The sequence below is a fragment of the Betta splendens genome, chromosome 8, assembly GCF_900634795.4.
Source record: "Betta splendens chromosome 8, fBetSpl5.4, whole genome shotgun sequence".
Classification (NCBI taxonomy): domain Eukaryota; kingdom Metazoa; phylum Chordata; class Actinopteri; order Anabantiformes; family Osphronemidae; genus Betta; species Betta splendens.
In genome coordinates, this window is record NC_040888.2 from 7,431 (window position 1) to 33,895 (window position 26,465).

The 26,465-nt window shown below is 41.6% G+C and overlaps 2 protein-coding genes across 2 annotated transcripts; both read right to left on the reverse strand.

Annotated features, from left to right (window-relative positions):
• Positions 1–6,898: 6,898 nt before the first annotated feature.
• On the reverse strand, positions 6,899–21,393 carry cdc27 (cell division cycle 27). Its single transcript, XM_029159403.3, has 20 exons — positions 21,218–21,393; positions 18,848–18,923; positions 18,534–18,681; positions 18,170–18,295; positions 17,957–18,054; positions 17,733–17,878; positions 17,414–17,631; positions 16,840–16,939; positions 14,072–14,181; positions 13,900–13,999; positions 13,633–13,813; positions 11,810–11,982; positions 11,065–11,217; positions 10,879–10,959; positions 10,664–10,791; positions 10,472–10,589; positions 10,233–10,361; positions 9,914–9,988; positions 9,385–9,514; positions 6,899–7,210 (listed from the first exon to the last, which is right to left on the reverse strand). The coding sequence occupies exons 1-20, from the start codon at positions 21,242–21,244 to the stop codon at positions 7,119–7,121; spliced, it is 2,409 nt and encodes an 802-aa protein (XP_029015236.1). The 5' UTR covers positions 21,245–21,393; the 3' UTR covers positions 6,899–7,118.
• Positions 21,394–24,055: 2,662 nt separating this feature from the next.
• On the reverse strand, positions 24,056–25,923 carry gh1 (growth hormone 1). Its single transcript, XM_029160044.3, has 6 exons — positions 25,772–25,923; positions 25,383–25,516; positions 24,929–25,045; positions 24,578–24,721; positions 24,355–24,501; positions 24,056–24,278 (listed from the first exon to the last, which is right to left on the reverse strand). Exons 1-6 carry the CDS (start codon positions 25,779–25,781, stop codon positions 24,216–24,218), a joined length of 615 nt encoding a protein of 204 aa, XP_029015877.1. The 5' UTR covers positions 25,782–25,923; the 3' UTR covers positions 24,056–24,215.
• Between the last annotated feature and the right edge of the window lie 542 nt (positions 25,924–26,465).

Consider the following 26,465-nt stretch of genomic DNA (forward strand, 5'->3'; position numbering starts at 1 on the left):
CAAGTGCGAGGGGAGGGGGTCTGTCTGGAGGATTGACGGACATTTTACAGTACAGCACACCCGTAACCAATCAGCAACAAACAGATTCTTGCAGGGTGGAGAGGCCAAGTCTTTTGGAGGAGGGGGGCCTATTGGTAGACTTAGATAGTACGCCTCCGCTTCAACCACGTGTGATTGTACATAGAGTACAAGTGCACAGGGGGGCTGAATCAGGGTCTGGACAGGATCTACAGGATCCAAGTTCTCCAGAGATAGTGGGGGGTCACTCCTCGACCCCACGAGCCCTAAATTTCAAGCCGACAAGACACATTAATACAGACCGGAAGCTGGTAGACTGGGGTCTTACAATTACCAAGAAATGGATTTTTTTGGGGGATTCAAATGTGTCCCGTTTTCCCGGGCACTCCATTCCAGATTTACAAATTGACAGTTTTCCCGGGGCTAACTTTCGGCATGCCGAGGCCGTTATAGCTAAGGGCTACAAGCCGAAGTCACGGTGGAGAAGGTTGGTTCTGTCTTTTGGCTTAAATTGCAGAATGCAAAAACCAAAGGAAACAGCCGTTAAGCAGCTGCAAGCAGCAGTCAGGTCAGCAAAAAGACATTTCCCGTTTGCTGAAATTTGGATACCGATCATCAATTATTCACCTTCTCTGCCCCTGCCACAACGGGAATCACTCGGAAAGTTGAATGCGCACATCTCCAGGAACATGCCGTTCATTGAGCCCCTGAACAGGGCAAGGTTCCAGACTGAGGGAGACCACATACATTGGACCAAAGACACAGCTCAGGCCCTTTTTGATCATTGGGTGTCATTTTTAAACTTAAAGGCCCCGCAAGCCTCGTAGAGGAGGGGCAGGTAGGAATTGGATCCCTCCCCAATAAAAATGTAATTGTATTGGCTAAACAATTTCGTCCCACCCAGGATCAGATAGCACTTTTAGGCAAGGGTTTGACCTTTATCCCGACAGTGGAATTGGACAGAAATTGGAGGAATCAATTACAATTGGATATTCAAAATTACCATAGGAAAATCAAATTGGCTGCATACTTTGACGAGAATGATGAGGAGGGAGAAATTGAGGGAACAAAAATAATGCCATTTATGCCTAAATCGAATTGGACACCCCCGGAAGACCAACTACCAGAGGCAGTCCGCGTGTTGGTAGCCAAGGATCAAGAGGACTTTGCAAAAGGTATAGGTTCCATAGGGAAAAGCAGAATTTGTTAAGAGGGGAGATTAAAGCGTTGAAAGAATTACGGAACAATAAACACATTGTCATCCAAACCCGCCGACCAGGGGAGTTCGGTAGTGATTATGGGGAGGGATCATAATGTTTTTGAGGTCCGGCGTCAATTAAGGGACAAGACCTATTATAGGAAACTGAGTGAACCGATTTATTTAAAGACAATTCCTATAGTTCATGCAATTATAAATAGATTGAAGGAGAAAAAATTCATAAACGCTAAACAACAGCAATATTTAAAAGGGGAGAATCAACCCAGGGAACGTAGATTTTATATCTTACCAAAAATCCACAAGGACCCCGGAAAATGGACGGTTCCCCATGTAATGCCACCAGGGAGGCCGATCGTGTCCGATTGCGGATCTGAAACATATCAGACGGCTGAGTTCATTGATTATTTTCTCAATCCGCTTTCCACAAGTCATCCCTCCTATGTTAAGGATACTTATCATTTCATAGAAATCGTTAAAAATTTAAAAATTCCTCCAAATTCTATGTTTTTTAGTTTAGATGTCGAAAGCTTATACACCAATATTGATATAAAGGCCAGTTTGGAAGCAGTCAAAAGAATATTCCAAAAACAGCCAGACCCCACCAGACCGGATACGGAAATCCTGCAATTATTGGAAATCAATTTAAAAAGGAATGATTTTTTATTTGATGGGGAATATTATCTACAAATTAAAGGTACGGCGATGGGGAAGCGGTTCGCACAGGTACGCTAATATATTCATGGCTAAATGGGAGGAGGAAGTCCTAGCCAAGTGTCCCAGGAAACCTCTCCACTATTTGAGGTACTTGGATGACATTTGGGGGATCTGGGATCATTCGGAAGAGGATTTTGGGGAATTCATGGGGATTCTCAATGGTCACGATGCCTCGATAAAGCTACAACATGTAACAAACCATCAGTCCATCAATTTCCTGGATACTACAGTTTATAAGGGTCCACAATTTGATAAAACCAATCGATTGGAAATTAAGGTATTTTTTAAAGAAACCGATACCCACGCATTATTATATAAAAGTAGTTTTCATCCTAAACATACCTTCAGGGGGTTAGTTAAGTCGCAGTTATTAAGATTTGATAGAATTTGCACAGAACCCAATAGTTTTTGGGAGGCAGTAAAAACTTTGTTTGGGGTCCTTAGGAAACGTGGGTATTCGAGGTCGTTTTTGAGGCGATGCCTCAGAACCTTCAAAGAGCCCAAAAGAACAGCCAGGAAGAAATTAATTCCGTTCATTACATTTTTTTCAACAACCAATAAAAACATGCATAGGATAATAAAACATAACTATAGCAATTTCAGGGATAAGGCGGGTCTGTTAAAAAATCACCAGATCATATCTGCATTTAAAAAGAATAAAAGCCTAGGGGACCTGTTGGTCAGGGCGAAATTGGAGCCTCTACAGGACAATCTCAATCATAAGGCAAGTCCGTTTGTGGTTCTGGAATACGTTAAGAATCGAAGGGATAGAACAATTTACAAATTGGATCAAAGATTCACGCCACAAGTTCGAAATTGTGTATATGTCATTTTTTGTACAAAATGTGGTAAACAATATGTCGGGGAATCGAGAAATTCAATAAGCACGAGAATGTGGCAACATAATTACAATATTAAACATAACAAAGACAGTAACACTCCATTAGTTAAACATTTTATTTTACATGGTTTACAGGCACTTAGAGTAGCGGGCTTACAAAGCAATTCATGTTGGACTGACAAAGAGAGGAAAAGTTTTGAGAGACAATGGATTTACAGGTTACAAACGCAAGAGCCAAATGGCCTAAATATTAAATATAATAAAAAATAGGTAACACTTTGGGCAACGTAATCAAAAGGATCCATCTTAATTGTTTTGGGAGGAAGTCTGAGATACCATTCTGGTCAGAGCAGAAACGATCGCGCAAGGGGGGCGGGATAATATTATATGGAGGGCCCTAACCCTAACCATTTCCATTTTTTGGCCCTAACCATAACCACTTTCATATTTTGGCCCTAACCCTAACCATTCTCGTTTTTTGGCCCTAACCTTAACCGTTTTGATTTTTTGGCTCTAACCTTAACCCCAACCCTTAATGTTTGGCCCTAACCCTAACCGTTGATTTTTGGCTCTAACCCCAAACATTGATTTCTGGCCCTAACCCCAACCGTCCACCTTTTCTGGGCCCTAAACCCAACCGTTCATGGGGGACCCTAAAACCAAGGGGGTGTCGGTGGCCAGCCCTAACCCTAACCAATTATTCATGGATTTAATTTGGGATAAAATACATATACATAAAAAGGGAAAAATAGAAAAAGGTCAAATAAATAAATAATTGGGATGGTAAAAATAATTAAATTTGGGTGGGGATGCCATTAAAATTACATTGTGGGAGCATTAAAAAGTAACCGGGAGGTAAGGGGTTAACAGAAGCGAAACTCAAGGGCAAAGACGAAATTAAATACAGGGAGCACATTTTTAAGCCGACAGGCGAGGTTATAAAGCTCGGAGCGCACACAGAGAGCTCATTTCTGCTTTGACCATCGAAGGGACAACATCTATCCGGTCACTGCTCAAAGGGTTTTTTTTCATTTGTGCCCATCCTGAAGAAGACCTTTATTGGTCGAAACGTCGACTGGGCACTTTTTGTTTTTGGATTTAATTAAAAGTTAATTAAAACTCTGGATAATTTTCACGGTTTTTATTTTGAGTTATTTTCATTACAAATTCATTAAATAACAATTAAAAACACATTAAAAACACAAACCTCGTGTACGTTTTGGAGTTTAGTTTATTTTTGTTTAAAAACTATTAAAAGCACAGACAGTGCACGCTTTGGATTTTATTTTATTTTCATTTAAAAACTATTAAAAGCACAAACGGTGCACGTTTTGGATTTTCATTCATTTCCATCATTGAATTTTTTTTGGGTTTATTAATATATATCAAAGGCGACACCAGTGATGAGCCACAGGGCTCAAAATGAGTGGACCGAGGTCCGATACGGGAAGAGGGGGCGCCGTCCTCCCATGACCTCGGGTGAACCACAGTGGGGGTACAGGAGGGGAACAGGAGCCCGGGGGATGGACTGTGCAGCTCCGGGGCCCTGGAAAAAACAGGGACCCCGTTCTCACCCTCCTCCTAACCCCCATCTTCTTTTCCATTCATATTTGTCTACATTAGAGCAGCCACTGGAAGGGATGTACGTAATTTTATGTAGTTGAACGTCCTTTACCCATGAGGGAGTACAGCAAAATGATTATCTCCACTATACATCACAGGCACTTATTAAACAAGTTTTGACTATTTTACTATATTTATTCTCCTGGGTTATGTGTACACGTATGCATGTAGTTGTGAGATGTGTGTGTATATGTGTATATGTATGTGTGTACATATGTTACTGTGTGTGCGTGTGCGTGTGTGTGTGCGTGTGCGTGTGCGGGCCAGCAAGCATGAATGATGGATATAATGCTTGTGGTCGAGTGCACACATAATCCAGGTATCCTACATGAATTTCTCTTGAAATGAAATTACCTTTTACTAATGCATGGTGTGTTTTTTATAAAATTTTAGATATCTGCAATGATGTTGTGAGGTTTTTATCTAATTATTTATTATGTGTTCCTGTATATGCATGACCTCTATTTACTAATGCACTTTTTTCCGCACTGATGGCACTTTTGATTGTGGAGATCCTCAAACCCAGACACTCCTCCCTCGGACTGGTAGGGAGATGCTGCTGAGATGCTTGCCTCTCTCTCCCTCTCATGACCACTGGACAAACATCTAAAACAAATAAAATTACAAAATATTAGGCTCAACCACAGAGCATAAATGGATGGGATCAAGTCCTCAGGCCTCTGTTAGTGCAGACCCCTGTTGCCAGCGCAAACAGATCCACATCGTGGTGAAATTGTAGAATTATTTGCCCCTATCCTAACCCTAACCCAATTCTTGGTTATTAGCCTTTTTTGTTTCTGGACCCAGACCTCAGAATCATGCCTATGATAACCACCCGATGACCCCATGTCTTATTTCAATCACCTTCAAACTCATCTGTCAACATAAAACCAAGATACTTATACAAAATATGTGTATAAAATGTTTACAAATTAATAAGAAAGAGAACACAGATGGGTTTATGTTTCTGTTTGAGATATGTGTGAATATAGTTGCATAGGCTCATTTAAATTACCATAATGAAGGTCATTTTCAATCATGCTTTTGTAGTCATGAGGTCCATGAATGATACTGTGTGGGATGCTGGGGATGCGGCCGGTGGATGTGGGCCTCCCGTTGCCCGCCTGGATGGAGCGTGCATCTGATCCCTCCATCTTTTGTGGATGTTGGGATCCAATCTTTTATTTTCTAACCCGTTACAGAAGGGGCTACGTGGCGTTCCCTGAGTTGATGCTGAAGGAGGCCGTGGAAGGCTATGTCGGCGTGGGCTACGAGATGCCCTGCGTCATGTGCAGCTCGCAGCGGAGCGAGAGCCACGACCGACGCTGCGGGACGCTGACGCTGGCGCTGCGGCTATAGTTGCTTCGCGTCAAGTTTTGATGAGCCGAGGATCCCGTTGATGAAGATTAAAAAAAAGGGCCGTATTCAATTTCTTTCTACGCCTGCCTCTGTTGCTTTACACGTACCAATTATATTATACTGTACGGAATGCACCTTGTACTCCTTTCTTTCATAACTGTTTTATATTATTAAATAAACCTTTAGCATTTAATCAAATGTTTTGCCTGTTTGGTCTGTTTTATTCTTCGTTTAAAATGGTCAGCCCTTGCACGCAGCTGTCTGCTTGTGGGCCTGTGGCACGGGTGGAGGTAGAAGGGAGGAAAGGAAAAGGAAAAATAAAAAACAAAAAAAAAATGGGGTCGCGCCGGACCCCGGGAGGACGAGGGACGGGGAGGTACAGGGGGCTGGGGTCGCGCCTGACCCCGGGAGGACGCCTGGCGGGAAGGTACAGGGGGCTGGGGTCGCGCCTGACCCCGGGAGGACGCCTGGCGGGGAGATTCCGTGGGCTGGGGTCGTGCCAGACCCCGGGAGGACGAGGGACGGGCCTGTGACGAAGAAGAAGGGAGGGGTGACCGAGCCGCCGCGGATCCTGCGACGCGTAGGTGCCTCATGACCAAAAAAAAAACAAGAATCAAAAGTTTCATAGTTTGTCTCGTGGGGTCAGACTGACCCCCTCGAAGGCTGTGTGAGGGTTAACACCAATAAGTTAAAATGTTTCCTCATTGCTGTCACTAGTCTAGTTACAAAGATTGAGATTCAAAGAAACTAGATTCCAGTAGAAATGTACAAGTGCAGTATAGTGAAGGTTAGACTCATTTGGTCTGATTGTCCAAGACTGAAATTACCTGAAACAAAAATAACCAGAACAACTGGACCATGGAGAAATAAAAGCTAACCTAGCCCGATAAAAACAAATTTTTGTCATCATGTCAACAGTTAGGTGCATGTAGGTCATTTACATACGACTGCACAAGAAACAATTTTTAATCTCTTAAATAAACAAAGAGATTTATCAGTGTACATGTGGTTCACCTGTGAGCAAGCATTTATTTGTTTCATCTGACACACTTAGGAAATAGATGTTTGTCACTGACCAATGAATAATAATAATAATAATAAACACAACTGGAGAACTAGATAGATGACCTTTACATGTTTTTATTGATTTGTTACCATAACAATAAAAAGAACATAAAAAAACACCTGTGATGTCATACAAGGAAAAAAAGGCAGGGGGCAAGGCTTCAGGCCAGCAGTCTGTTATTATAACCCTAAAGTATATGAATGAGGGCTGGGGAGGATATTGCCTAGCAACAGCACTCCACCAGCATATCAGCATAGAGGCTACACAAAAGGGTGGGGTTAAAGAACGTCATCACTCTCAGCTGTGTGGAGCTGGGTGTCATCCGCATCTGTCATGATACTGCTGTCCTGGCTGTCATCAAGCTCTGCTCCTACAAATACATAAAAAAACAAAGACAGGAGTGTGGGACAGAAATAAACATGATTTCTGTTTGTAGACATTTGTTAGCGTTCAAGTAAAATCAGAGATAACCTGCTCCTACAGCTTTATGGACTAATGAATCCTCCTGATGAATTTTATTGTTGAGAAGCCTTTATTTATGCAGATTCCAAAATAAATCTTTACGTTTTTTTTTCTTGGTCCTTCATGCCAATCACACTCTGTGCCATCACCAGGGGATACTGGATTTCTCAAAAATAGGCCACAATTTAAGACAGCCAAGGACCATGTCTGACACGCTGAGCCTGCAGTGTGGGCACCCCCCAGGGAACTCACTTGGTTCCTTTCCTCATCACTGCAGACGTCAGACAACACTGACAGCTGTTTTATAGACACATTCTCTGATGACACTGATTGTCGGCCTGATCAACTACACAAGAGAACCTACACAGGACTTTGTGAACACACGTACGCATGTAAAAAAAGACATTCTGCAGGCCTTTCCTTCCTGCTGCAATCCGACTCTAGAATAAGCATTACATTTTGTAATCCTGTGCATTATCTACACACATATCTGCACTATATTCATAATGTGCAATATTCAACATCCCCCTCTAGATTTGCATCTATGTTGTGTTTTTCTTCTATCTTCATTCCTAATACTGAGCTTTTGTAGGGTACATTCCTAGCTGTGGGACTAATAAAAGGTATTCTTAGTCTACTTACATTTGATCTACATACACAAACTAAAGCTGTAATTGAATTGCAATAGTTTGCATAAGTAAATGTGAAAATCTGTTCTGCCTCTGAAACATCACCCAGAGGCCAAGACATTTAACTAACCCAATCAAGGGCCAGGTACACTGACCGTGCAGGTACTGTCGGACTGAGCAGATATTGTCCAAAGACTTACTTCACGTTTTCTGTAGTCCACAGCACAAAATTAGAATTAAATACCAAAAAAACATTTACCATGCTGTTGAATTGTATGGAACTGTCATGGAAGTGGGGTTTATAAAGTTCAAAAACTTGTTTTTAACCATATACAATTGTGCTGCTACAATGGAAAAAAAAAAAACACGTTTGACAGCATACTTGTCTCACATTAACCCTCAAATGACCAGCCTTCTCTAACCCAAAAAGTAAGAGCATGTGTGATACAGCTAAAGGAGTACTAACAGCTTAATAGAGCACTATGAAATGCATCCTTTTATGTTTTACTATTAACAAACAAACAAATAGGTTGAAGCAGAATATCATGAAGGTCCCTCAAAAGTGCATTGGGGCTGACTGGCTGTGGCTCCCATCTGTATACTATTGTATTGCTTATACTGTTAGAGTGTTTTAGATTGATGATGAAAAACAACAATGCTGATTTAAGGTTCTCATTTTACAATCCTACACTGGCTTTTAATGTAGGCATGCACATCTTTCTATTAAATATTAACCAAGCAAGTCCAACACAGACCTACTAAAGCTTGCTTGAATTTAGAGGTACAGCATATTCACAATCTGTGGCATCTCTGAAAATAAACTGCATAAGCTTAGCTTTACGATGATACATTGTTCTTCCTATCTCCTATAGGAGATAAGACTGTTAAGACTAACAGTTACAAGATATTCGACGAACATACAGTCCCTAAGTGAACATTGTACATAAGGCAGTTAAATTTTATGTTCATCATCTGCCCATATGTCATTTCAGACTGTAGGACAACAAATTTCAAGTTTTTAATTTAACTAACATGTGATTGTTGTTGAAACATTTTACGGCATACTGGGGGAGGTTACAGGCCCAAATCCTCTACTGTGGAACGCTCTGCTCTGAATTGGCTTGAATTGGAATTTAAGTTGGAGCTGAGTTATTCAAAGATTGTCTTAAGGTAAATCAGGATATTTCAGGGATGCATTTAACTGGAGACTGACAGAACTCCCTGCTAAAACAAGCCTAGTTAACCAACTTCCTACCTATTACCACTGAGGTGACTCCAGATAAGCAGAAGAATTAAGTCACAGGAAAAAATCCACAAGGCTGATTGTTTCTATGACTTTATTCGTCTGCACATCTACATGTAACTGGCACTAGTTACAATTTTACAAGTAGACCCAGCTATCAATGAAGATGAACATCTAATGACGCTACGACCCAAAAATCAGGCTAATTACCTTCGTCCTCTGGCAGATATCGCTTATCAATTGCTTCTTTGATCTGGTTGTTTGCTCCTTTAGGATCCAGATCCATCGCCCAGCTGAAGTTCATCAGCGCCAGGTGAGTCTGCCCCAGCTTCTTATACACCTATGGATGGGTGGCAGATCAGACAGGTGTTTGGGAAGCATCAATCATAATGTATGTAAGCAAGTTCAGATTTCATACTTTGTTACCTGCTTTTAATACACTGAGAAATGGCCTTGATTTCACAACAAACACAGAAAAACACATTACATCGCCTTGAACAGAAATGATATTTGCTTTGCGAATCTGCAGGTCACTGTCATTTCTCCACTATTACTGCACAGTTGCCATCTCATTGAATAAGCACACCTGATCCAGGTAATCAGAGGAAGTTATGGAAAGGTTAATAGAAGCGGCAGCACAGATGTGGCCCTCAAAGACCAGGATTGGACAGACCAAATATCAGGACTTTTTGTTGACTTAGAAAACAGTTGGAAATGTCCTGTTTTGAGCTGCTTTTACCTTTCCAATGAGGAAATACACCAGAGACTCTTTAGGTACAATCTGCTTTAGCTCCTCAAGCTCCTGAAGAGCTGCCTGTGGACAGACAAGTCAGAGGGTCAGGGTTTATGTGTTAAGGTAGAAAATGTAATTCTTTATTCTCAGCTGCAGGTTAAGCAAGGAGTCTGAGGAAGCATGACACAGGTTATTACAGCTTAGGTAAAACTGCTGTGACAATGCAGTGAGGACAAATGTAGCAAAACCTGCCAGAGTATTGGTTTTATTGTATTAAAAATGTCTGTATGCATGTAATGGATCATTATAAATCAATATTACTCACCTTGTACTTGTCATTGGCAAACAAGATGGAAGCTCTGTGAAACTTGCAGAGTGGGTTTTTGGGATCGATTCTGATTGCTCTGTTCAAAGTTTCCAATGCTGCATCAGACTTTTTGAGTGCATGCTGCACCTGCAAACAAACAAACAGACAAAAAACTGTGATCATCTGTAACAACTACAAACAGTAGATCGTCAGTGATAACAACCCGAAAGAAATGACAAGGCTAGATGACAATGTACCACGCCAATATGACACAGCAGAACAGAGCTCTGGGGGTTAATGCTTAGAGCTTTTTTGAAGTGAATTTCTGCCAAGTTGAATTTCTCCTGTTTGTAGTAGATCATGCCCAGACCATACCTGTAAAGACAAAATGCATTTATATCAGTGTGCAGCTGCCAGTATGGGTTTTGCTCAATGTGCTGATTGCACACCATGCATTGTAGTGTCTGTTGTTAACTCGAATAGCATTTCTAAAGCAGGCAAGGGCTCGGTCCAACTCCTCTGTCAGGACAAACTCATGACCCAGCAGAGTGTACGCATAGGCAAAGCCTGAGTCCACCTGGAAGTCAGAGAGATGAGACAGATGAGCCAGTAGACAGATGCCCTTGTCTGTTTATATCCAGTTGCTATGGTAACAGCACTTCACCTGGATGGCTCTCTGAAAGAATTTTATGGCAATATCATGCTCCCTCTGCAAACTGAAACAATTTCCAGCTACACACCAAGCCTGTACACAGAAAGTCAGTGACAAAGATGGGAGCATGAGAAAAACTGTGGGATACTCTGGACAGAGGCAGTGCTGCGTCTGGGAACGCCGGCCAAGTGGGCTCACCTCAGGACAGTTCTTGTCCATGTCTGTCAGGTCTTTGGACAGGGCTGACAGAGCCACATCTTTTTGTAGGTGCCAAAGTGTTGTCGAGTATATCTCCATCCCTTCAACTCTGTAGGACTCAATCCTGCGAACCTCACTGAACAGACGTTCTGCCTAAAAAAATATAGAAAATTGTATTGCCTTTCACTGTAAATGTACAAATTTGATGAAAGGCTGACTTTGAGGTCTGTCAGACAGATTTTAAATGGTAACTGTGTAATGTTTCGAAGCCTGTAACATTTTTTAAAAGATCCTAGCACATGCAAACTCCACTTTTGGGGACAAATAAACACCTCAGCCTTAGAAAGATTTTTTACAGGCTTGACCACTCCCCTGTACAACCAGGGGAAAGCAGACTAATCAATAACAATATACAGAGCAAAAAGTAGCAGTTCACCACATTATATTTTGACATGTTTACATGCAATGTTTGCAAGTGGACAGCAGTAGATATGACACATATCGTACATGATACAACTTGCTATCAGTTCAGACATGGCATGTAACTGATGTAAAATAAAACTGCCTAAAGATAACCTTCACCGGCTGCATCTAATGCTAACCGTGCTAATCTTTACAGCTGTGACCACTCATCACAAGGCCTTTGAGTAATAAATTCTACCAATGTACTTTGGTGCCCAAACACATACGTGAAGATCCAACTGTATGTTACTCAAGGTCTACCTGCTAGGCAGGTAATAGTTACCTGTGTGTACTCGGCCAGTTCGAAGTAAGCTCTGCCGATATGCGTGAGGACCCAGCCAGTGTTGTAGTGCTGGGGAGGGAGGGAGGTCAAGATATTGATGGCATCTCTGCAGTTGTATGAGCACAGCGCCTGGTACCCACGGCCCAGCTCCCGTAGTAACACCATCACACTGTCTGAACACAGAGAGAAACGTATTATATGTAAACAAAATATCTAAACACATCTTATCAGTTTGACCGATAATGTTACGGTTGTCACTATGAGATGCTGGAGGGCACAATAGGGTAACTGCCTATTATCTCTGAAGGAGGTTGGGCTTGGGATAGAACTAACAGACTTTAATGGGGTCAACTATTAGGATGTGGTGGTGAATTGAAGAGACCCTAGCCAGATAAGGATAAAGTCTGCCAGCTACAGGGAGATGAACCTGATCATTCAGGGCATGCTACTGTAAAGAAGGACTTCTACTTCCGCCTCTTGAGGAGTGCAGACATGTTTTCTCTCTGCTCCCACTCTGCTTTTGCTTGCAGTGTCCTTGTCTTGTCTTTTTCTGAGCACCCTGATCTGCTATTCTGGAATAACATTTTTGAACATGGAGCTAATCGACTGGACACTCAGCGCATTGGACAAAATGTTTTCACAAAGGAAAGAATCGCCAGGAGAACCACTCTGCCCCTTGGGGACTTTTGCCTCCGGCTACGTGCGGGACGCGTGGGATTCCTGGTGCCCCGTGTGTCTGGAGCCTCTGTCCATCGAGGATGCAGAGGATCTATTCATATTTTGGACTTTGATAACAGGGCTACTCATGGAAAATCTGCGGCCGGCTCATTGGCGTGTCCACCGGCCGTGGAGCTACAAACGCCGATGGGGGCCATGGTTACTCGGCTGCAAAATTACACCAGAGGATGGCCCGGATTGAAGGACTGACAATTAACATCTCAGCTCGTTCGGATGATTTGCATCAGAGGATGACCCGGATTGAGGGACTGATCAGTAACATCTCAGCTCCTTCGGATGCCCGGATTGCAGGACTGACTAATAAGACCTCAGCCCGTTCGGAGGAAGACAAGAGACAGACGGATAACATCTGCAGACAGACTGAACACTTGGTGAATATGGTGACAGCCTTGTCTGACAGGCTTGAGGAGATGTCACGGGTGACCCATGGTCCCACAAGAGGCGACGAAGCCCTGAGTTCTGACCGATTGGAGTATTGATCTAGACAAATTAGTCATGGATTGTTAAAATGTATTAAATTTGGCTGTGTATTACTCTGTCCCTTCTCCCTCACCCCTCCCTTCCCGGGTCCAATCTAGCTCACCAGCTGTGCCTCTATCTATCCTCTTCCCCTGTTGTGACTCCCTTCAAGGACAACAGTTGGACTGACATGTAAACATCTTGGTCGGCCTCGGTCATACTTCTATAAACAACACCTCACTACACTGATGCAGATAAACCCCCTCCCACCCCACCTTACAGTCTCACTGTCTGCTCTCTGACCTTATCTATCTGTACTGATGATCCCAAGAAAAAATTCCAGCAAGGTTTCCACTTGTACTGTGTGCCACTCACTGTATGTGCGTGTTTTTTATTGTTTGTACTGCAATTGCTTCCACTGTCGGACTAGCGCCGGGTAACCTGGCTGCTGATGGGAATTTCCCCGCTGTGGGACTAATAAAGGCATTCTATTCTATTCTAAAGAAATAGGGTTTTCCATCAACCTTAAAAGGCCTCGAGTGTCAAGAGAAAGATTATGGGTTTCCTGGCTGATCCTATTGCTACTGTAACCGACCATTATAATGAGAAAGCAGTGTTAGGTTTACCTGCAGCAGCTCTTTGATACTGGGGTATCTTGGTGTCAGGTAGGCTTAAGCAGGGATCCAGTCTCAGGATATCCAGACTCTCGTTTAGGTTGGTGCTATTTGAGGTCTTGGCTGATTTACACTTTGTTTTCCTGTTAGGGATCTTTGTGGGAAACTTCATCTTCAGTTTCTTACTGTTCTCCTGCAGAGACAGTCGGGCAGTACAGTGGTATTTTATATTACATTATTATGACAGTATACTGCAGGGGTACTGTAGCAGTGGAGTACCTTGGCGGTAGAGCTTGCACTTGTGAACAGTCTGGAACTTCTTCTAGGTTGAACGTTTGGAGGACCAGACATACTGGGACTGAGAACCTGAGGGGAGCCACTGAAAAAGGAAAAGGTCATCAAACAGATAATAAATAAAAGACAGGTACTAGGAATTGGTGGACGAGTTTACCTGGTGTGAGGTGCTGAGGTCTGTGATTGGTTAAATGGAATGGGGAGAACATCTCTGCTGTTGCCACTCTGACTAAAGACAGATTTGGACTGACTAATCCTGGAGACAGACTGAGACACGGGCAGGGATAGGAGAGAAAACAAATGCAAAGTGAGATGTAAGTATCCAAAAAAAAGGCAAGAAAACCAACACAAATCGGTAATGGGTTTACATCTAACCTGTCTGCTTCAATACTAGAGATCATACTGGTTCAACAAAGAGCACCACAGCTACGAGTGTGGTGTCACGCGACTCAAAAAAAACGATTAAAATGATGTCAAACTGTGTTCAGTCTAAATGTCACATGATCTGTCATTACATATACACACATTTTTTTAAAGGCCCCAGAGAATGAAACACCTAGGAAAGAGGCATTGACTTTTTTTATTTTGCCCTATTTGTTGTTTGCTATAATAATATAATTATAACATCTTTAAAGACTTCAGCTGTAATTCTGTGGGTTGAACAAAAAGATTGCATAAAAATGTGAAAAACTAAAGCATTTTTTAAACACAATCCCTTAATTTCATGGGCTTGTACGTATTTGGACAATTGACCTCCATGTAATTGCATGGTCAGGTGTGGGCAATTCCCTTGTTATGTCATTATCAATGAAGCAACTAAAAAAGCCTGGAGTTGATTAGAGTAGTTGTGCTTGCATTTTGAAGATTTTGCTGTGAACAAAAAAACATGCATTCAATGGAACTTTCCATGCAGGTGAAACAAGCCATGCGAGAAATTGCTACAATGTTTGGAGTGGCAAAATCAATAGTGTGGTACATTCTGAGAAAAAAAGAAAGCACTGTTGAAGTCCACCTGGACGTCCACTTAAGACAACAGTGCTGGATGATCGCAGAATCATTTCCATGGCAAAGAGGCAAAGAGAAACCCCTTCACAACAGCCAACCAAGTGAACAACACTCTCCAGGAGGTAGGCGTAGCAATGTCCAAATCTACCCTAAAGAGAAGACTGCATGAAAGTAAATACAGACGGCACAATGCAAGGTGCAAGCCACTCATATGCTTTGAGAACAAAAAGGCTAAATTGGACTTTGCTAAAAAACATCTAAAAAAGCCTGCACAGGTTTGGAAAACCATTCTTTGGACAGATGAAACAAAAATCATCCTCTACCAGAATGATGGCAAGAGAAAAGTATGAAGGTGTGGAGAAGCTCATGATAAAAAGCATACCACATCACCAGTAAAACACTGTGGAGGCAGTGGGATGGTCTGGCCGTGCATGGCTGCCAGTGGCACTGGGCCACTAGTGTTTATTGATGACGTGACATAGGACCTGAAACATACAGTCAAAGCAACTTAGGAATTTATTGAAGAAGTGGAATATTCTCGAATGCCCAAATCAGTAACCTGAACGTAATCCAATTGAACATGCATTTCAGTGGTTGAAGACTAAACTTCAGACAGAAAAGATCACAAACAAACAGAAGCTGAAAGCCGCTGCAGTAAAGGCCTGGCAGAGCATTCAAAAGGAGAAAACCCAGCATCTGGTGATGTCCATGAGTTTAAGACTTCAGGCTGTCAATGCCAATAAAGGGTTTTCAATCAAATATTAGTAATGAACATTTTATTTCCAGTTATTTCATTTGTCCAATTACTTACCAGCCCATGAAATGAAGGGGTTGTGTTTAAAAAATGCTTTAGTTTTTCACATTTTTATGTAATGTTTTTGTTCAACCCACAGAATTAAAGCTGAAAGTCTGCACTGCAACAGTATCTGAGTTGTTTTATTTAAAATTCACTGTGGTAATGTACAAAAACAAAATTAGAAAAAAAAAATGTCTGTGTCCAAATATTTATGGTCCTGACTGTATGCTTTAACATAAGGCCTACCATTTCATCGTAATCATGCCACTGTCCTAAACCATCTCCAGTGTTGATAGAGAAGTGTTTCCTCTTCTTGAGGCAGCCAGCAGTTTGTCAGAATCTCTCTGAGGCAAACTATTAAATATCATGTATCATGTAGCGTGGTAGCCACCATGTGGCTGCCTGCTCCCCCACGGGAATGGATCAAATGCAGAAATACATTTTCCAAACTGCTGGAATTAATCAAGTTTGTATAATAATAATAATAATAATAATAATAATAATAATAATAATAATAATAATAATAATAATAATAATAATAATAATAATAATAATAATAATAATAATAATAATAATAATAATAACCATCATCATCCACGGCCTTGCCATCTCCCAGACAACAAGATGGTATTACTAAACTGAACAGACACAAGCATAGTTTACTTTATTAAGCTTATACAACATGGAGAAATTGTTTTGTTGTTTTCTTGTTGTTGTTGTTTTGGCACGCAACACAACAGAGAAGTCGGGAAATATCTAGAACACAGTGCTGTTCACAGTTGATAAAAAACGTCTTAAACCATGGTGATGCAGTTCTAATTTATAGGAAGCGTATCACACAGGTTATTGCTGGCAAAGCTGTTAAATTAGAGAAACATAAATTCTCTAAAGCAGTTGTTAGTTTCAGACATTGTGTTGTGCTTTCGTAAATGCACAACAAGAGATTGTCTGAGTTGTGCGCAATATCAAATGGAAGGAAACTGCGTTTGGAACTGAAACTGTTTAATTGAGGTGTGCAAAATGTAACAAACTTAAGATTGTTGACTAATATAACAAAACATAAGCTAATTGTTTATTATGTTGTTAGTGCGGGAATCACACATCTAATGAATTAATTTGTTTACCTTCTTGCTGGGTGCTGTGGTTTGTGTTTCCATGGTAGCTGAATAGTTTTGTAGATATGTGGGGTCTCCAGGGCTAGGCTCCAGGGGCAGGATGCCAAAGCTACACACACGCACGCACACGCACACGCACGCACACACACACACACACACACACACACACACACACACACACACACACACGCGCGCAAGCAGGTAACCACACAGACTTTATGATGTTGTGCCATATATATTTGCTTATTACAAGATAATGCCGTATCCCTAATATCACATCTCGAGCCCCCCCCCCCAAAGAAATATACTAAATTAAAACTGTGGAATTGCTTTGAATGTGTCACAAACAAATATGAGGATCGTGTCTTAAAAAGATGGCTGTTATGTGGCCTTACATGTTAAAACATCAGATAACCAAAATATGGCTTCCATTTGTTTTATATTAAGATACACATTTGTCACATTTTAATTTAGCTGCTAGATTCTTAATATACAGCAGCAAAGCTAAGACATGGTGATCATAAACTACCAGACCTGCCTACACATGTAACAATCTACACTGTGCAGGTAAACTAACACTCACCTAGGTGTCAGTGGGCTGAGTGTGGTAGGTCCACCCAGTAAACTCCTCCCACTCTTAGGCTTGTTCTGTTTCCCCAATAAGGAGCCTGCTGATGCCATGGAAACAGTGTTACCCAATAGGGAGCCAGTATCCGGAGAGATGATAGAGGAGTCAATGTAGGAAACTGACAAATCAGACGTCAGCTTCCCATTCGACTCCAGATTCAAACGATTTAACTCCTGAAGAAAAACACACTTTTCAGTAATTGGATTATATTTTCTGACCTTTTGATCTCATAACAAGACTATAGCTATAACTTTTTTGTTGAACAAGTAAATACCAGTGTGTCCTGAGGCGTCTCCATGAGAGCGGTGTCTAGACGGTGTGAGGAGTTCTGGGCAGGGCTAATAGATTGAGGAGATGCGCCTATAGAAGAATTCTGTAGAGAAGACAACCTGAAGACCTGATCTGGATCTGGTTTCTCTCCTAAAAAGACAGACCATAATACTTACTTGAGTGATCTGGTCAGTGCTGAGACTGAAAAAGTGTGTATAAGTGTGTTACCTAGGTGACACAAATTCTGGAAAGGTGACCACAGGAATGGGTTCAGTGTTAAGCTTCTCTGGAAACACTCAGCACCTTTTGCAACACGGTCGGTCTTACTGCTCAAAGAAAAAATAAATAAACACGGGAAAAAAAAATCTAAATTTTAATCACCAGTAAGAAATTGGGCAAACCTAGTCTTGTAGTAAAAGACTGCAGAAACTGGACATTTACCAGTAGATGTGTCCCAGTAAGGACAGTGTGAAGGACGCAGAGTCTCCAAACTCTGTGATGATGTCATCTTGACTTTTCTGTTTGTTCAGCACCCCACCAATAAGAACCTGTTCTCCTTCAGCGAGCCTGAGACACAGACAAGTGGAAGGGGAGGAAAAACAGATAAATAGATAAGTGCGGCAAAGTCCCAGTTCAATTTAAAAACGGGCCTTGGTGTGCTCTTATGTCACAATTTGGTTACCATAGCCAATCAGTTTTATGTTTACTCATGTGAAACTGTGAGTTGTCTTAAGGTATTAGTTCTGCTTACTCGTGAAAAAGGCTGTTCTACTCTAACAGTAGTTCTGTGTTGGTGTGTTCTTACTTGCTGAGGTCCACGCAACATTTGGCCAACAGATATCGAACCTGTGGCGTGCAGCAGCTGTGAGCCTTCAGCAGACGGTATGCTTTATATGGCTTTCCTGAGCGGTAGTAACAGGTAGCCAACAGGTAAAGAGCCTCCTCTGACCTCACTGGGACAGACAGGTGGAAAGACATGTTTTAATTGTTAACATAAAATGTTACAAGACAACCCAGCAAACGCAGTCTGACACCTAAACACAACCAGGGATGGTCAAATATGGTAGCTTAAATGATAAAAAAAACTATAATATCTGCAACTAAAAAGATATACATTACCTTCAGCGTAGAGTCTCTCAGCAAGGAAGACAGCATCAAGGTAGGCATAGTGGTTCAGAGCCTGCCACACTGCAGCCTGCCAAACAGAGAGACATTTTAAGAGCATGTGCTTGCGTGGCACAAAAACCTTTTAAAAGATCTTCTGCCAATTAAAAAAAGGAATTGTTCAAGTTGATCAGAAAGGTTTGTACCAATCTAACTATGTAAATATCACCATGTCACATTCCCTGGTGGTGAGCAGTTTGTGCAGTAAAACAGTGCCCCTCTGATAATTACTTTTCTCAAGCCATGGTACCATGAAGAGTTAGAGAAGGATGACACCACTTTGCATGAAATAAACATGTAGGACAAAGTAGATAACTGGCTGTTAGAATCATTAAATGGTAGACGTCTAACCCTTCCTCTAATCCGAACTAAAAGTCAATTCTAACCTCAGCCTTAAAATCACATCTTAACCCTCAAACAGACCTTCAAGGAAGTGAGGACCAGCCAAAATGTCCTCACTTTAGTAGGAAAATACGTTTTTGGTTCTTACTTCGATGCAAGTACACACACACCCAGACTCGTAATTAAATAGCAGCAATATGTGGTTTCTATTTTTCAAAATGTGTGTGTTTTTATGTGTTTTATTTGTATAAAGTTTTTACTGTACATTAGTTACGGGGAGTGTGGAAAAGAGGTGAAGAGGCTTTGCAGGTGGGTTAGAGCGGGTGCAGGAAAGTATAAGGATTGTTATGTAAGAGAAATGTGTCAGCAAGACTCAAAGAAAAGATGGACAAGATAGTGTTGAGAGCAGCTCTGCTCTATGGGTTAGAAACGGTAGCATTGAGAAAGAGACAAGAGGCTGAGATGGAGGCAGCAGATATGAAGATGCTGAGGTTCTCCTTAGGAGTGACGAGATTGGACAGAATCAGGAACGAGCTCATCAGAGGGACGGGTCACATTGCCTGTGTTACCAACAAAGTCAGAAGCCAGACTAAGATGGTTTGGACATGTACAGAGGAGGGATAGTGAATACAATAGTAGAAGGATGTTGGAGATGGAGCTGGCAAGCAAGAGGGTAAGAGGACAACCAAGGAGGAGATATATGGATGTCCTGACAGAGGACATGAGGTTGGCTGGTGTGAGTGTAGAAGAAGCCCAGAAAAGAGTGATATGGAGAAGGATGACTCGCTGTGGCGACCCCTGATGGGAAAAGCCAAATGGAGAAGAAAAGAAGAGTTGTAGACATAAAAATATTTCAAGAGTTTATTTCCACATTTCGGCCATGGAACAAAGCAGATCATAAAGATAATCTCTCAATGCAGGGAACAGGAGGATACTAGCATAGATGGAGCAGATCAGGAATGGAGTTCCCACAAGTATTTGATCTTGTTATTGTTTGGTTAATAAAAATGACAAACTGACCATAACATAAATAATACATTGCCATGATTATTATTTATGCATTACAATGATGATGTGCTGATACATCCCGATCCTATGATTGAGATTGCAACAATCCAACCGCCTTGACAGGACGGTTTGTCAGCTGAAGGCTGTCAGGCAAGATAGCAGAAGTTAGCTAGCTGTAGCATAAGTGCTAACTAGGCTTTACTTAGCTTCACCTCAACCATAGGGAGTTAAAGTCCGTTGTCAGACGTTACAAAACAAAACCTACGTTAACCAAATCAGGCTTACTTGTAAATAACGTGGGCCGGAAACCACCCGGATACACGTTAGCGCTAAACGGCTAACATACTATACTGTTAGCATGACACGATTAGCAATAACCATTATACCAAAATCAATATGAAATGTAATAAATTCCCATGTCTCTGTTTTTCAGCAAACATCACAACTCTGTAACAAAAACCTACGCCATCAACACACTCTGTTTCGATGAAAAATTAAGTTTATTAATGGGTTGTGCTTAAACTTGTCCGTTACGGCGATTTGTGACCTCAGTCAGAATGGAACAAATTGAGACTAATGTGTCAATTCTGTATAGTTTTATCTTTAAGCAAATCAATTTTATTACATTATCTCTACAAAACTAGTGAGAGCGACAAGAAAGCGCGGCCCAAGTAGGTTTCCACACTCTATTTTTAATCAGACGCTGCCACAAACGAAATGTTACAAAGCTCAAAAGGATTCGAACGGCCGACAAAAATACTGTAAAACTGACGTTGTACACCGCAACACGTCGCGACACAGGCTGTTTTTAACACAAAACACGACAACACGCCGTCTTGTCAGCCGTGAGGCCTGTCGCCAGTCTTCCACGCCGCGGAGTGGATCAGTTGCCGAGGCCAGGACGAAGTCGGGAGCACGGGGATGATAACCACTCTGCTCCTGGCTCGTGACAACGAACTGCCGGTGTGTTTTTACCTGGACGGGTTCCTGCAGCACCGTCATTCCGCTTCGACGCTCCGTTAATCTGTTCCTGTTGTTTGTCTTCCCTCTTTCGCTACTTCAATCTCCAAGAGGAAATGCAGCCGAAGATTTGAATACGCTGACCGTTAATGACCGAGGTTAGCCGAACAATGCCGAGGAGGGTCGCAGGCCTGCACGGAAAAGAACGACTATAGACGAGGAAGGGCCGAAATATTCGCTGTGACCGCAACTGTTGAAATTGACGTAACGCATACGTTTCATCGCATGTGACGAAGAACCTATGAGAACGTTTTACCTGTCTGATAATTGTGCCATATGTGAACACTCCTGACTAAGTCTGTCCTGAATAAATATGCTTGTTTGTTTGTTTTTATTTTCTGTTTTCACAGTACATACATGTTTTGTTTTCAATGTTGCTTTCTAATGTCATTCTGTAAAGAAATATCTGCTGGTAACTCTATTTTCTTCTCTTTTACTTTCAATAATATAGTCATATCTACTTTTAATCTCCTTCTTTGTTTCTATCTGCCAATACTTTTTAATTCCTAGTTTAATTGTGGGTGAAGTGTGACAGCCCCCTGCTTCCCCAGTGAGGGGATGGGTCAAATGCATACACACAATAAAGTATGGGGATCAATAAAGTATGCCTTAATTACACTGCCTTAACTCTATTTTCTTTTTCATATGCATTTATGACTCATTTACTTTTTTTTCTTTTACACACCTATTTCAGACAGGCGCTTCAGGTTCCAGATTGAGAAACACTTTCTCTCCTAGAGCAGTCTCCTTACTGAACTCTGCCCCCCACTGATGCAACTGACTCCTTTTTCCCACCCATACACCCCTACATCCTCACCTCACCCCATACTCATCTGTAATGCACATTGCGCCATTGTACATTTATATTTGATTAATTAACCCTAACCCTGAAAATATAGGAGATGGTGGTGGATTTCCGCAGATAGCAATCTGCTGTCATCCCACCTATGCACATCCAGGGAAGGGACATTGAGAGAGTGGACTCTTACAAGTACCTGGGTGTGCATCTGAACAATAAACTGGACTGGATTCATAACAATGATGTACTGTACATGAAGGGTCAGAGCACACTCTACCTGCTGAGGAGACTGTGGTCTTTTGGAGCGAGGGGGCCACTTCTGAAGACCTTCTATGACTCTGTGGTGGCATCAGCCATTCGGTACGGTGTGGTCTGCAGCAGCATCACAGTGAGCGACAGGAGGAAACTGGACAGAATCATCAAGAAGTCCAGCTCTGTCCTGGGCTGCACTCTGGACACAGTGCAGGAGGTGGGTGAGAGACGGGTCCTGGCTAAACTGACATCCATCATGGACCAGGACTCTCACCCACTGGAGAATTCACTGTCTGCTCTGGAGAGCAGCTTCAGTAGCAGACTGATCTTATCTTATCTTATCTTATCTTATCTTATCTTATCTTATCTTATCTTATCTTATCTTATCTTATCTTATCTTATCTTATCTTATCTTATCTTATCTTATCTTATCTTCGCCTGTACTCCAGGATAATCACGCCACCAAAACTTCTCCTCCAGGACAGCGATCGCCATCTTTACAGTGCGGAGCCAAACCCTTGGACTGGATGCCTCTGCGTACTGCTTGGTGAGCTCCCTGAAGCACCAGCGGAGGTCCGCTGGCAAGCCCGAGCAGGTAAACGCCATTGCCTTCCGTTATTTCACGCACACAAAAAACCAGATCACTGACCTTAGGCAGAAAGCAGGGCGCCGGCTGGGTCCAAGTTTGGCCAGATTGTTCTGTCACAATGGCACAATGAGGGAAGGAACCAAATACACAGCGTGGCTTGGATAAAAATCGTGTTTAATAAAGACGTGGTCAGGCAGGTAATGGTCATACACAGGATTAGCAAAACACGGGCCGACAAGGCGTAGGCAAAAGCGGGGTCAAAAAAACAAGCAGAGGTCAAAAACACAAGCACGGGAATATCAGAGGCTGGACAATAGACAAGACGGGGTTACCAAGCGGGATCATGCACAGGACTGGATACACGGCTATGCTGGGTCATGAGAGCAACAACAATCTGGCCAGGTGCTATGGCAAGACATGGTGCTTAAACTAGGAGAATAATGATGGAATACAGCTGGTGATATCCTGTGACTGCAAAGTAAAGCTAAACTAAAAGTGACAAGACAAAACCAGAAGTATAAGAAAATAAAGCAGGAAGTGAGTCCAGGCTGTGACACATATCCTTGATTACTAGAGCAACAGCATATATACAAACCTATGTTCATCTATTGTAAATCCCTGAATTAGATAGTATCAACATGTATATTGTGTCTGTTGCATACTATCTGTACATATCATCATATTTCTCCTGCACATATCTATATCCTACACTTACTGCTTATAACTCATCTGGTTAGACCCTAAACTGCATTTTGTTGCTGTGTACTTTGTACTTTATTGTGACAATAAAGTTGAATCTATAGTGTAATCTAACCTAATTTAATTCAATTCCTTTAGTGAGGGGTTGCGTCAGGAAGGGCATCTGGTGTAAAAACATGCCAAATGAACCATGCAAATTATTTGCTGTGACGACACCTGATGGGATGAAGTTGAAAAGAGTTACTTTTAATCTAATCTAATTATCTGCAACTCTATGTGCCCCTAAGACCCAGATAAAATAAAACATTATTATTATTCTCTGTTTTGTTTTTCTTCCACATTTGTGACATATATCACTCCTTCATAAATAAAGTTTTTAATTAGCGACTGTACTACAGTATATCATCACTGGATGTTGTTTAAATGTTAACGAGACAAAATAAACGAATAAAAGTTTCAGGAACAACCAAACTTTATTTCATGTGCTGACAGTTTAACATATTTTTGTTAAACCTGCAACAATAAACCATTAGAAAGAGTGTAATGCTAATTAACAGAGTCCGGCAGAGGGCTACAGAACACACACAGTAACGTCACCTTCTCGACGTAGGGGACTACAAAGTGCAATTAGCTTCGGTCGAGAGTCGACATTTAGCCACAGTCAGGTAGGTCTCCACCTACCAACACAAACATCAATATTACATAAAAAAAACAATTTGCTCACACCACATCACATTGTTTCAGCACTCCCACCTTATGCATGTCCTTCTTGAAGCAAGCCAGAAGTTCATAGCTGCGTCTCAGAGACTCATCTTCTCCCAGGCTTTGGTAGTAATTTCCATACGGCGCTAGCTGTGGTACCACGCTGTCAGAGAACATCTCTACACCATCCTCATTGGCCTACAGTGTCCACATGATTGGTCATGTAGTGCTGCGAATAGTACGATTACATTTACACTTATGGCCATGTTCTCACCTTGATGAGTAGCTGGATCCCTCTCATCAGCTCCGAAAGTTTGGGGGGAATTTGGTATCTTTGAGCAGAACCTCCATACAGAGACCGGCTGGGAAACTCCCAAGATTCAATCAGCCGATAGGAAATTGATAACAGCTTCAGCACCTGGAACCAGTTCAGCCTTTTTTATACCCAGTACTACTGTATACTATAAGTGTTTGTGGATCAGATAACATTAAATATTTGTAAAGCCAGACGCTGCTAAGAAAGCATGTTAGAAAACAATGAAGTATTACTAGAATACAGACTCCTTGGTACAGTGACAATGAAGAATCTTGAATCTTGAAAGACTGCAGTGCACACAGTACTCACAGAGCTGCGCTGGGTCTCATGTTTGTCAATGGGGCTGATAATGTAATCTGAGTTACAAAAGTCCTGCAGGAAGATTTTATTGAGCTGACGCTGCTCCTCCGTCTGCAAAGAGCTTTCCTGGCAACACAATATTATTTGGCAATAAGAAGTAATACTCGGTAAAACAGTAAATTCAGTAATGCTTAGTAATACAAAACAATATTCAATAATATTCTGAGGTAAATAGTGATATACAGTACTAATTCAATTTAATTCAGATTTATACATTTATTGCCAAAGCAATTTTGTTTATAATCTATAAACAATAAATATTAAATAACATTTAGTAATAAACAAATATATTAAGTAAAACCCAATAATAGACCAATATAAATAACAAACAATATCTGTACAGTACCACAGTCAGCTTTATTGATACTGTGATGCTATGAATGCCTAAGGTGAGTGACCGTACAAAGTCAGCGAAGAGTCTCTGGGCCAGCAGGTGCAGGTGTTGAACTCTGCTCACAGCAATGGTGAAGAGACGCTGGCTGTCTGTGATGGACTGAGAGGAGACACCCAGCGACAGGATGGAGAGCAGGAACACAACTAACAGACAGGTGAGAGAGAAATTTGCAGTTCTCTGCGTACAGAGCTTAAACAGCCGAGAGCAGTCACAAACAGGAGGAACTCAGATCTCAGGTCTTCACCAGGTGAACCCATTGTTCATAGGTTTTAAATAATTAACTCACAGATTCAATACGTTTTGACTTTAAAATGTGATACAGTCGATTAATATAGTAAAACAAGTATGGTTTTCTCATGGTAGCACAACAAATGTAATCATTAATCTTTGTGTTTTACCTTTGTCCATAGCTGGTGTGGAATCAGATTCAGGTTCAGTTCTGATGTTTTTAGCTCTAGGTATGACGGTTTTATAGCAGGAAATGTCCTGTTTAATTCAAGCGAAACATAAAACCAACAAACAGACTCTGTGTGCCGAACACCCTTAATAATTGACTGATTAATATTTGTTAGTGACACCTGGAAAGCGTGAGGTCAACGCAGCAGTAAAATCAGTGGAAACATTTAAAGTCAGCTTTGTTTTAAAAAAACCTACTTTAACTTAGCTTAAGTATCTTAACTTAGAAGTTAAGAAGGAACAACATTAGAGTGTGGTTTTAACATATGAGTTTTTTCATCTATCACCAATTCACAACAAATCCATTGCAAGGTATAGTTTAAAGACCGTATACAACACAAGAAAATTTTAAACTTTATACATTTCCAGCGGCAGAGTGAACAGATACCTCCAGGAGAACCAGGCTCAGGGTGGGAGGCCATCTGCCTTGACTAACTGGGATAGAGCAGTTATGGACCGTGGTACTGTACTGAAGGTCCCAGTATTTAAATGGATATTGAAATGGAATGGATAAGCTCCATCAAAAACATTTCAAACCTGGTGTTAAAGCAAAGAAGAAGCACAGTGGTGCAGTGGGTAGCGCTGTTGTCTCGCAGCAAGGCTGCAGAGACAACAGCAGTGTGGGTTCGATTTCTG